Source organism: Callorhinus ursinus, unplaced genomic scaffold, assembly GCF_003265705.2.
Source record: "Callorhinus ursinus isolate GAN/ISIS: 27379988/994484 unplaced genomic scaffold, GSC_fseal_2.0 scaffold19, whole genome shotgun sequence".
NCBI lineage: Eukaryota > Metazoa > Chordata > Mammalia > Carnivora > Otariidae > Callorhinus > Callorhinus ursinus.
The window spans coordinates 5,177,957-5,191,295 of record NW_027397081.1 but is presented as its reverse complement, the minus strand read 5'-3'; the positions used below and the strand labels follow the sequence as shown (position 1 = coordinate 5,191,295).

The 13,339-nt window shown below is 37.0% G+C and overlaps 1 protein-coding gene across 2 annotated transcripts in view; it reads left to right on the top strand.

Moving 5' to 3' along the window:
• Positions 1–13,339, top strand: part of CWF19L2 (CWF19 like cell cycle control factor 2) — a 119,934-nt gene that overhangs the window by 37,721 nt on the left and 68,874 nt on the right. For both annotated transcript variants that reach the window (XM_025893721.2, XM_073903676.1), the window contains exons 9-10: positions 9,315–9,411; positions 11,212–11,304. In XM_025893721.2, the coding sequence (XP_025749506.1) occupies positions 9,315–9,411; positions 11,212–11,304 (190 nt within the window). The remainder of the gene's footprint in view (positions 1–9,314; positions 9,412–11,211; positions 11,305–13,339) is intronic.

The window sequence follows — 13,339 nt, the reverse complement described above, 5'->3', positions numbered from 1 at the left end:
TCTTTTCACATCAGTTTTTATGTATGTACTTTTTACAGGCTCTTTAACAGTCTGTTAAAACGTAGATAGAAGCTGGTATTTCTCCTCGGTCTCCTGTTGATGGACTTTAGGTTGTTTCTAGTTTGTCCCGCTTACAATAATGCTGCAGTGAATAGTTTTGTAATGTGTATCTTTGCACACTGGTTAAATATAGCTGTAAAATAAATTCCAAGCAGTGGGATTTTATTTATATATTTTGTTATATTAACCGATTTACTCTCTTACTGGTCAAATATTAGAATGACTTTTCTTTTCCTTGCCAACAGTATTATTGAACTTTTTTATCTTGGTGGTATACATCAGAAAGGGAGTCATTCCTTGATTTGCGTTTCTTTAAGTATGGGTGAAGTCTGGCGTATTTTTACAGATGTTTGTTTGTTTTTATTTTGTTTTTGCTAACTAGTCATGTCTTGTGGTTACTTGTTGAGTTCTCAGTGAGAGCTCTTTATAGTTTTCATGTAACACAGTGTTTTTATCAGTGTTAGAGTTGCGTGTTCTTATTGTTTCACTTTTCTTTTTCATCCTTCCTTTCGTCCATTCTTACTGGGATGAGGTTTTTCATTCTTTTCCTTTGTCTTCTTTATGCCCTGCAGTTACCTTAGGTAGGCAGAAAACATCCTCTAGAAGTGGTCCATGTGCTCAAGATCTTTAAGCTTATTATTCTTAGAAATAAAATGTGTATAATTTTGTTGGAAAATGTATCAGCTCTGTATTTTGGATTTTGAAACCTAGAATAGTTTGCAATATGAACAAAAAAACTAGTGTGATGTTCTTAATTTTATAAAGTTGATATCAGGAACTAACCTGTTCTATATACTATTTTAGCCTTTGGATATCATTCTTGGCAGAGTTTGCTGTGGTAGCCTAGCAGGACAGCAGAAGGATGGCAGGTTCTGAAGGTTTTGAGTATAAGTCATGAGATCCTTAGACAGGGAGAAAATTTGAGAACAAGTGGCAATGGCAAGAAATGAATAATTAAAGGGAGGAGATTTGTGAACACTGCCAGCAGGCAAAGAATAATTGCAATATTCTGAAATGTTTCTGAAATATTATTGGGGTGCAGCATTTTTAATTACTTTTTCCTCACAAGTTTTCAGCCAGAGTTGGGTGTATGCTGTAAAGAGAGTATATTTTAATGGGAAAATAGGATTTGCTTTTTAGAAATTAATTACAAAGAGGACTTCTGAAATTTACCAGTAATCCTGGAAAATGAGAAATACTTGTACTTTTTTCTTTTTATAGGATAATTGCAGATGTCATAGCAATGTTTCTTTCAGAGTATTTGCTCATCATTGTAAATGCTTAGAGAAAGTAAGGAGTAGTCTGTTACCTGCTGTTTGCTGCTAGGCAGTGTCTTTGCTTTGGTATTGACAAGATGAGGTCTTTGTGTTCTTCATTCTTTGTGTGCCCAACGACCCATTTTAATGTCTTTATTTGAAACCTATTACTGTTTTAGGACGTGTGTTGAAGATATTAGTATCAGAGATGTTTGGAATTCTTGTATATCTAATTTATCCTTATCTACTTTTTTATCTACTAATAAACAATTCCTGTTAGAAAATGCCCCCCTCCAAAAAAAAAAAAGATGTAGGAGTACAAATTTCATGACAGTGAAAGTTCCTGCTTTTAAAGGTCTCTTGGGATTCCAGTTGTCTTCTTGAAATTTGTGAGCTTTGGTTGGAGTTCAGCATCCCTTCGTTGTCCTCTTGATTAAATCTTTAAGCTTGCGTACTGAGAGTGATGGGAAGAGTAAAGTTCTCAAAAAAGGGGAAGAGTCAAGTAAAATGACAAAGATATGCCTTTGGATAGAAATAATAGAGGTCTTCGGCAATTTAATCAAGAATATTATCATTGGAAAAGAGGATTTATTAGCCAGATTTCATAGACTAAGTTTTGATTGTGGTTCATGAGATGGTAGAGGTGGAAAGTGTACGTGGGAGATGTGGGTTAAGTGAAGGATCTCCTTTTTTTTCCTTTTAAGGTGCAGACGCTTGAATACATTTATATATTAATGGAAAAGAGTATTGATTTTAGAAGAGAGATGATAGATGGCATAACTGAGCAAGATCCCAAGGTTACTGTGGATGAATGTAGGAGCCCGTGTCTTCCTACAAGTAGGAGGATTAGCCTGGGGTGGAAATGGTAAAGAGGAAGGTGTGGCTGTAGAGTGTGAGTGACCGAAGAAAATTACAGAAATTCCTGACAATTTAGGTCAGTGTTTTTCAACATATCATCCCCATAATATTGGTGTTCTTTTTAGTCTGGATATGGACCCCAGTGATTTTAGTAGCTTCAGAAGGAAAAAAGTGATGAACAATTTAATTCATACACAGCTCATAAAATTGAAATGTCCTCTCATTTTTATGACTTATTAGCTTATTTTATTTTTACCAAAAATTATTGATGAATTTTTGGCCCATGTGCGTATCATATTTTCTTTAAGTAATCCTTGGAAACTCAAAGTTTATTTGAGAAATAAACTTTTACTTAGATTTGAAAACAGTATCTGGTCTGATGTGACAAGGATTACAGGGACAGGGGAGGTTATTTTTGTGCCAAGCATGTCCCTTGGAACTTAAATTAGATGGCCTTGACACATTCTTTCTGCTGTTTATCTTACATTTACTGAATGCGCCTGTTTCCTAGCTCTAGTGGCATAAAAATAGGTGCGACACAGTATCTGCCTTCAAGGAGCTCATAGAAGCAACGAGTCAGTTACATACAGGCGTGTGAACAAATACAGGTGCGTGACGCCGTGGTACTTCACGTCACAGGTAAAGGTACAGATCCTTGTACAAGAAGGGATGACCGACTTCTGAGACATCACTGGGGGGTGGGATCCGGGAAAGCTGTGCAGGGAGAGCTGGGGGTTTCGGAGGTTGGACTCACTGGATGTAAGTGGGAAGCCGGGAGGTTTAAGAGGCAGACGACAAGCCGACTTCGTGGGGGCGAGTAATTGTACTGATAACTTTTTAGAAAGGGCAGGGAGTGTGGTTATTTAAATTTGTTATGCATTATACATATAAAATTTAATATTTATAATTCCTACATAAAGGACATGAATGGTAAGTTTTCAAACCAGAGAATTTTGGGGAATTAATTGAGAAAGAATACAAGTTGAGAAAAGGAAGCTAAGCTTTTTATTGAAATATGATTGGGTTACCTGAAATTAAAAAAAGTACATTTACAATACAATAAAAATGATGTGTACCTCAGAATTTAATTTGGAAACAGTTACTGAAAAATATTTTCCATACAAAAAAGTGCAACTAACAATACAAGTGGTACCTCAACATACAGAAGCATATAAAGGGTGCTAATGCTTCATGAATGCAGTGTCTCTACTCTTCTCCTGAATCGGTTTTTAGAATGTGGACTGAGTCAGAGAAAGACAAATATCATATGATTTCACTCATATGTGGAATTTAGGAAACAAAACAGATGAACGTGTGGGAAGGGAGAAAAAAAAAAAAAAGAGAGAGAGGGAAGCAAACCATGAGAGACTCTTGAGGATAGAGAACAAACCGAGGGTGTGACCAAGGTAGGTGGGGGGGATGGGCAGGAGGGGGGATGGGCATGCAGGAGGGCACTTCCTATGATGAGCACTGGGTGTTATATGTCAGTGATGAATCACTAAATTCTACTGAAACCAATATTACACCATATGTTAACTAACTAGAATTTAAATAAAAATTTGGAAGAAAAAATATGTCACATCTCAAAAAAAAAAAGTAAGGGAATAAAGTTAACTTCACAGTGTCTGGCATGGGGACGTTCTCAATAAGCATCAGTGTATCAAAATAAAATAAAATAAAAAAATAAAAAGACTGAGAGAACTTGAGGGGAGCAAAAACATGTTCCTTTCTAATGGTGCTTCACCTGCAATATTTTAGGTTTCTTAGTCTGAGCACCAGGGTGTTGTTTTTTCTTTCCTTGATATGAGAAGAAATGGATCTTACAGAATTTCTGCAGATATTAATGTCTTTTTAAAAAATGAATCTTTTTGATTTTTATTTAGTTTTTTAAAAACTCAAATGCTATCTACTGAAAGATTTATATTTTTTTGCCCAAAAGGAATTTGCTACTTCAAAATAACTGATTGTTGGGTAAAGTTTTGATTTGAAGGTCTGTTTATATGTTTTGCTATTACTTGCTCAGAATGTATGTTGAAAACTCAAGTTAATTTCAGTAGCATACGGTGGTATCTAGCAATTCAGGAAAATTAGGACTGTCATAGCTACATCCTTTATAAATGAGATTATGACAGGTTTTTCAGCTTAAAAATTTTTATCACTCCTCTTTGAGGGTTTTGAAAAACAACTATTGAGGTATGATTGACGTGTAATTGAACTGCATACATATAAAACGTGTAATTTGGTAAGTTTTGAACTATGTATATTCTTAGGAAACCATCACCCCCCCGAGTTTCCTGGTACCCTTTTGTAATTCTTTTCTCCCAGCTCCCCCCACACCCTTACAAACCCCCTAGACTTCCACTCGTCTGCTTTCTTTAATTATAGACTAGTTTGAATTTTCTAGAGTTTTATGTAAGTGGGATCATATGTTATGCACTCTTTTTTTGTCTGGCTTTCACTCTGCATAATTATTTGAACTTCATCCATGTTGTTGCATATAACAATGATTTATTCTTTTTTTTTTGATATAACACAGTTTTTCTGTTTACCTGTTGCTGGACATTTAGAATGTTTCCAGTTTTTAGCTATTATACATAAAGCTTCTTTGAACATTCATGTACAAATCTTTGTATGGACGTATGCTTCCTTTTCTCTTGGGTAAATACCTAGGAGAGGAATGGCTAAATCATAAGGTAATTGTGACTTTAATTTTAAGAAACTGTGAAATGGTTTTACTGAGTTGTATCATTTTACATTCCCACTAACAGTGTATGAGACTTAAGAGTTCCTCCACGTACTTGCAAGAACTTGGGATGGTCAGTCTTTTAAATTTTCGCTATTCTAGTGAATGTGTATCAGTATCTCATGGTTTTAATTTGTATTTCCCTAATGACGAGTGATGTTGAACATCGCTTCATGTGCTTATTGGCTGTCCGAATATCTTTTTGTAAAGTCTTTAAAATGTGTAATGAGGGACGCCTGGGTGGCTCAGTTGGTTAAGTGACTGCCTTCGGCTCAGGTCATGATCCTGGAGTCCTGGGATCGAGTCCCGCATCGGGCTCCCTGCTTGGCAGGGAGTCTGCTTCTCCCTCTGACCCTCCTCCCTCTCATGCTCTCTCTCTATCATTCTCTCTCTCTCTCAATAAATAAATAAAAATCTTTTAAAAAAATAAAATGTGTAGTGATTTTGCTTCTCTCACTTCTTTCTTGGTAATTTGTATCTTTCCCCCCCCTAATTAGTTCGGCTAGAGGTTTACTGATTTCACTGATTGTCCTAACCAGGTTTGGTTTCAATGAATTTCTTTATTTTTCTGTTTTTTTACTTAATTCCACTCTGATTTTTATTTTTTCTTATGTTCTGCTTACTTGGGTTTAATTTGCTCTTCTTTTTCTACTTTCTTAAGTTGTAAGCTGAGATCATGGATTTGAGATCTTTTTTCTTTTCTAATATAAGCATTTAGAGTTATAAATTTCTCCCTAAGTAATACTTGAGTAGAATCCTATAAATTCTGATATATTATGTTTATATTTTTATTCAGTTTGAAATACTTTTTAATTTCTCTTTGATTTTGTTCCTGACCGTGGGTTATTTGCAGATATGCTTTTTAGTTTCCAAATAGTTGAGGATTTTCCAGAGATCTTTGTTAATGATATCATGGGAGTTAGAGAACATAGTTATATGACTTAAATCCCTTTAAGTTTATTGAAACTTGTTATATGGCTCAGAATATGGTCTCTCTTGGTAAATGTTGCTATGCACTAGGAAAGAATGTGTATTCTGTTGCTGGGTAGAGTATTCTCTGATTGTTCATTAGGTCATGTTAGTTGTTTGTGTTATTCAAGTCTTCCATATCCTTGAAGAATATATTTATTCCATTGAATATTGAGAGTAGGGTCTTGAAATCTGTAACTATAGCTGTAAATTAGTCTGTTTCCGTTTGCAATTTTATCAGTTTTTGCTTTATGTATTTTGAAGCTCTCTTAATACGTGCATAAACATTTAGGGATTCTTCTGTACTCTTGATGGATTGACCTCTTTTTCATCTGAAATGAAAAAGCTTTCTTGGCCCTGGTAATATTGCTCTGTAATATAATTTGATTTTAAAGAAGCCACTTCAGGGGCGCCTGGGTGGCTCAGTTGGTTAAGCGACTGCCTTCGGCTCAGGTCATGATCCCAGGGTCCTGGGATCGAGCCCCGCATCGGGCTCCCTGCTCAGTGGGAAGCCTGCTTCTCCCTCTCCCACTCCCCCTGCTTGTGTTCCCTCTCTCGCTGTCTCTCTCTCTCACTCTCTCTGTCAATTAAATAAATAAAATTAAAAAAAAATCTATTAAAAAAAATAAAGAAGCCACTTCACTTTTTTTTTGACTAGTGTTAAAACAATATTCTTTTTCCACTCTTTTATGTTGAACATATTTATGTCTTTGTAGTATGTTTCTTACTGTTGAGTTTTGCTCTTTTGTCTGACAGTTTTACCTTTTAATTCAGATGATTAGATCATTTATATATAATGTGATATAATAAGGCTTAAATCTGTAATTTTGATACTTGTTTTCTGCTTGTCCTGTCTGTTCTTTTTTCTCTTTTTCCTCTTCATCTGACTTATTTTATTTCATTGTATTTATTTTTTAAAGATTTTATTTGTCAGAGAGAGAGCACAAGCAGGGGTAGCGGCAGGCAGAGGTGGAATCAGGCTCCTTGCTCGATCCCAGGACCCTGGGATCATGATCTGAGCCGAAGGCAGATGCTTAACCAACTGAGCCACCCAGGCGTCCCATGTCTGACTTATTTTAGATTGCGTATTTTTATGATTCTATTTCATTTCTTTTGTTATAATTTTTTTGGTGTTATTTTAATGGTTTCTTTAGATTTGATAGTATACATCTTTAACTTACCCAGCTCCAGGTGGTATTACGCCACTGCTGTATGGCATAAGAACTTTACAATAGTTTATTTACATTTATCCCCCCTGTCCTTTCTGTTAGCATTGTCATATATTTCACTTATCCTTGTTATAAACCTCTCATGTTGTTACTATGTTTGAATAGTTAGTTGGAAGAGATTTATGTAACAAGAAAAAGTGTTATATATTTACCCTTGTAGTCATCATTTCTGTTGCTCTTCCTTCCTTTGGGTTGATCCATATTTCAGTCTGGTATGATTTTTCTTCTGCCTGAAGGCTTTTCTTTAACATTCTTTCAGTTTTGTGTGTGAAAGAGTCTTCATTTCACTAAGTTTTTGAAAGATATCTTCACTTGATAAAGAATTCTCAGTTGACAATTCAAAGTACCTTACAGGTGTTGCTGTTCTTGCTTGGATTGTTTCTGATGAGAAATCTGCTGTCGCACTTATTGTTTCTCTGTGCCTAAGTGTCTTTCTTTTTCTCCCCACTATGGCTGCTTTAAAAGTGTTCTCTTTATCACTAGTTTTGAGCAATTTGATTATGGTATGCCCTGATGTAGATAGTGTGTGTGTGTGTGTGTGTGTGTGTGCGCGTGCGCGCGCGCTTGGGATTCCCTGAGATTCTTGGTTCTCCAAGTTTTTTAGTTTTTAGTAAATTAGGAACATTTGGCCTTTGTGTCTTCTGTCTCCCATTCTTTCTTCCAGGATCTCCAGTCACGTGAACAGAAGGGTATTTAAGGTTGTCTCATAGCTCTGAGGCTCTTTTTATTTTTTAAAATTATTTTTCTCTCTTTTATTTCATTTTGCCTGGTTCCTAAGGTTTCAAGTTCACAGATTTTTTCTTTGCAGTTTAATCTTCCATGAACCCTATCTAGTGTATTTTTTTTATCTCAGACATTGTAGTTTTCAACTGTAGAAGTTCAGTTCTGATCTATTTTATATCTTAGTGGTTTGTAACTTTTCAAACATATGGAATACAGTAACAGTAATAACTTTTACTGTTCTTATCTGCAATTTCTTACATCTGAATTGGTTCTGGGTTGATTTTGATTGATAATTTTTCCCCCTATTTGTGGGTCTTATTTTTCTATGTCTTTTCATGTCTGGTAGTCTTTGGTTGGATACTAGATATCATGAATTTTACCTTGTTGAGTGCTGAATATTTTTTCATTCGGGGAAATACTCTTGAGCTTTGTCCTGGGGCGACATGGTTAGGTTAGTTGGAAACTGTTTGCTCCTTTAGACTCTTGCTTTTAACATTGGTTCAGTGGGCTTAGATCAACATTTATTCTAGAGTTTATAATTTCCCAGTAATGAGGAAAGACCCTTAATACTTTACCCCGTGCTTTCTGAATGATGACTTTTGCTAGACTGGCTAGTGGGACCAGGCACTGTTCCCAGAATGCTGAATACTGTTCCTCTGATCTTTGGGATGGTGCTTTCCCCGACTACGGGTAGTTTTTTGCTGAATATTTAAGGGGAACTCTCCACACTTTTCTGCAGTTCTCTCACTGTGCAGTTTTCTCCTCCCTGTGGTTGCCTTGGAGTTCTCAAGTCTTAGCTATGTCTCTTTCGCTGAGGAGTCCTTCAGGCTCGGCCTACATTCCCCTTGCCTGCCCTGCAGGAATCTTTCATAAGGACTTCTTATATGCCAGGTTTCTAACCTTGGCTGGAAATTTCTCTTGTCTTCGGGGTATTGGTTTGGCACATGATCTTAGTTATAAATTAGTTTACGTTGTTTGAGTTATTCAGGGTTTATTATGCAAAAGAACATATGGTCATTATTTTTATTCTTTGAATGCAGTTAAATATGTCATTTCCTGGTTACAGTTTCTTAAGTAATTATCACACCAAACAAGAATTGCCCCAGCCATGTAGAATTATGGCCTGATTCTAGTGTTCTAATTTTCTTTTGTTTGTTTCCTTTTTAAAATGAGTATGGAAATATTAGTGAAGAATAGTTGACATATTATTTATCTCATTGTTGCTGGGACTTTGGTCAGTTATTATTATAACTGCCATAGGCCATTGCGGCATTCTCACGGAGAACCTTAAACTGTTGATTTTTGGTGAATCATTGAAGCTTTGGTTTTTGTTTGTTTTGTTTTTAAGGTTTTAGAATCATGATCTATGGTCCTAAGTATTTTGTTGAGGTCAATTAAAATAACGTTTGAGTCTTGATGTCGTTACTTGCAGTGTCCCTATATTTCATATGCTCTTAATCTGTCTTGTTCAAGCAGAGGTGGTCCTGAGGATGATTCCACCCACATCTTGAGTGTTGATGAGAAGAATAAATTGGGAGCCAGGATTATCAAGGCAGAGATGATGGGAAATATGGTAAGTCTTCTGTGTCATTCTAAGGAGAATAGAAATTAACTCTTTAACTTCTTACAAGTAATTTTGGAAGTTTCTTCAAGTGTGGATATAGCACAGTATGAAAAATAACTGCTGCTTATTGATTTTTTAAAGAGATTCCTGAACATTTCTAAAAACAGTTTTGTCCATTCTAAATAAAGTGTCTACTTTTCCTGTCAGATTTTTGAAAATTAAGATCCTAGGGAACAAAATGTTTTTAAAATTTCCTTTCTACTTTGCAATTTTAGTGTAGCATATTTGAGGGAGATGAAGATGTCATTATCTTCTTTCCCGGTTTTAGTCACATGTTATTAAGAGTGTGTATTGCTTTCTTAGATTCCCTTACTTAGGAACCTAACAAATGAGCTTCTAAAAAAGACGGTTAATTCATTTGTCCAAATTTTAATGGAATATGTTTATGCCTGATAAGCGTTAGATGCTTTGTATAGGTTAGCTCATTTAATTTCCATAATAGTGTTATGATTTAAGACTGATTTACCCCAGAATTCAGTAGAAAGTGGGGAGGATTTGGTGAGAGCTACAACCTCTCTCTATTTATTGATTATTTATGTGTTAGAGGGTCGCATTTCTGGTACACGTTAAGTCATGCATGGCAGAATAGCGAAGCCAGACAGCTTCGCATGTCTTGACAGAATCGATTCCCTCATAGGAATGTACTCGTCACAAACCCAAACATCAGTGAGCTCTAAGTGATCTTCCCTTTGGTTGTACTGTCAGTATGGCACTGTTCAATAGAATACAAGGTGGCCAAACAAGATGCTTTTGTTTTTATTAGATTGTGTGTCTAATAAAAGGCATATCTTGCATATGTTGCTCTTTCTCTTTGAATCTGGACTTTGGTAACACTGAACTTCAGCTCAGCCCAGATAAGAGAGACAAACCAACAAAAACAATAATAATAGCAGAAAATAAAGTTTGAGTTTTGAGAGCACAAAGGAATTAGTTTGAAATAATGAAGGAGAGGTCACCAAGTTAGGTTAATTTATGTTAAAAGAAGTGTTCCTTTGGTCATGGAACCCCTGCAGTGGAGAATACTCTTCTTTGCTTGTCATATACTTCTATTTGTTTAATTTATTTTTTCATGTGTCAGTTATCTTATGCAAATTTCTATAGACTTCCTAGAATAAAAATGAAATATATTCAGAGTTCTTATTTAAATTACCCAACAATACAGAAAGTACTATTTTAAATCTTGTTAAGGATTTCTTGTTACGATAACTGAAATTTTGAGTAATGGATGTTTATAATATCAAAAGAATTATAAAAATGTTCTTTTTTTTTTTTAAAGATTTTATTGATTTGAGAGAGAGAGAGAGAAACAGCATGAGAGGGGAGAAGGTCAGAGGGAAAAGCAGGCTCCCCGCTGAGCTGGGAGCTCGATGCGGGACTTGATCCCAGGACTCCGGGATCATGACCTGAGCCGAAGGCAGTCGCTCAACTAACTGAGCCACCCAGGCGCCCCAAAAATGTTGTTCTTAAGGTTAGGTATTTTCTCTATGCCCCTGTCTCTCCCTTAAAATATATGTCCTTGTAATTATTTACCTTCAAAGCATAAACAAATGGCGCAGGTATCTGAGAAGTATGGAACTGAGATACATTCATTAAAAAGCAATTTACCAGGCTGTGAGTTGGTAACTGAATTTAGGTTATGGCTACATGGGTGTTCACTATGCTCTTTTCCCTTCTGTCGTATAAATTTGAATTTATACAGTGAGGAATTAAACTATATGTGACACATTTTTCTTATTTTTCCCTTTGAAGGAATTAGCGGAACGACTTAAAGCTCAACTTGAAAAGGCAAATAAATTCAAAGAAACTGTAACACCGATATCCTCCAAAGAATCTGGGGTAGGGGTAAGTAATGAAAGTTTGTTTGTAGGTATGTGATTACCTTGCATAATAATATTACTTGGCAGTGGTAATACTTTAATGTAAAATGTTTGTGTATCTGTGTCAGTGTGTTTATATGTGTGTCTGCTTGTTTTTGAAATTCATTTTCATATGTATTGTCTTATGTTCCACCTCTATGTCCTGGTGGGAAAGAGAGGCCTGGTTTTATTTTGGACTCTGCCGTTTACTGACTCTGACTTTGCAGAAAACACACTGGTCCTTAAATTCTTCCCTTAGAGAATGAGAGACTGGAATTTGGTATCTGTTTCATATAAAACAAATTATTGTGTTCGAGGATTCATTTGTCTATTGGTTAGTGAACAGAACAGATAAAAGCGCCTGCCCTTACGGAGTCTCGTTTGGGTAAGGAGAGGCAATAAACGACACACGTAAGAAATTGTACAGCATATTAGAACGTTTGACACCCATGGAAAGCCAGTGGGGGTCTTGAGTGCACAGTGTGTTGGTGGCTTTGAGGACACAGGCTAATTGTGGTTGAAAAAGTGACACTGATGCGAGGATTTGAAGTGGAACAGTGGATCTGTCTATCTGGGTGAAGAGCACTCTGGGCATGAGGAGCAGAGGGTTCCCGAAGATGGGGACATCTGTGATGTGTAGGAGGAACCGCAAGGAGCCCAGTGTTGCTGGAGTGGAACAGCAGGAAGACGGGAAGTAGAAGACCCAGGTTAGAGAGGCCGTGGGAGCCTGATCATGTGGAACTTGAAAGTCAGGGTAAGGAAGTGGGTTTTATTCTGAGTGAGGTGGCATTGAAGGGTTTCCAGTGGAAGATCTATTTTGGCAGGACTGTCCTGCCTTCTTTGTTAAGTGTAGACTGAAGGAGTGTAAGAGCAGAACCTGGAATCTAGAAAGGCTCTGACAATAATCACGCCAAGAATGGTAATGGCTTTGACCAAGAGAGTAGCCCCGGAGGTGGTTAGAAGCAGTTAGGTTCTTTTTTTTTTTTTTTTTTTTTTTAAGATTTTATTTATTTGAGAGAGGGAATGAGATAGAGAGCGCATGAGAGGGGGGAGGGTCAGAGGGAGAAGCAGACTCCCTGCTGAGCAGGGAGCCCGATGCGGGACTCGATCCCGGGACTCCAGGACCATGACCTGAGCTGAAGGCAGTCGCCCAACCAACTGAGCCACCCAGGCGCCCAGAAGCAGTTAGGTTCTTATATGCATAAATGTTTCCTGGATGCATTTTGAAAGGATTTTTATGATGGTTTAGATAGGAGGATGTATGAGATACAGAGGGGAGGCCAAGTGACTTCAAAGGTTTTAGCCTGAGAAGCTGGAAGACTAGAGTGGCCGTTCTTGGCAGTGTCGAAAGAGGGGGAGTCTGTTTTGGGGTAAAGAGTAGTAGTTCTGTTTTAGATACATTGAGTTTGGATGTCTTTTAGATGTGGAACAAGTGGAGATGTCCAGGAGGCAGGTTGATATTGGGAGTTGGGGGAAGCCTGGGCTGGAGATAGAAATTGGGGAGCTCTTGACATTAGAAACGGTATTTAAATCCATGAAACCACATGAAATTGGCACAGGAGTAAGTGTAGATAGGAAAAGGTGGAAGGCTGAACTGGGTGTATTACAGTGTTGAGAGCATTGTAATGAGGTTTGTAACTGATTTTAAAGGACTGCTCTCAAATATTAATATATATAACTTAATGTCCACGTGTGAGGAGATGAGAATGTGTGAAGTCAATTCCGTAGGGTTTTCTGCAAGCTTATTGGGGGTTTAGATCGTAGGGGAGAGTATGTTTATGAAATTGGCTGTTTTGACGACGCTGTGCTAGCTCATGTTTTAAAAAAGTGGTTGACGTAGAATTTCTTACACAGATTAAGGAGTTGAGAGTGAGATGCTACGCGTAGAATTAAGAAGTAGCTGAGTGTGGGGCGCTGTACGGTCTGTCTTCCACACTTCAGCCACACGATTGTTTTCATGCCTCCTTGTGGTCATAATACTTCTGTAGTCTAGCACTTCCGTGTGGTTTCTTTGTGCTAAC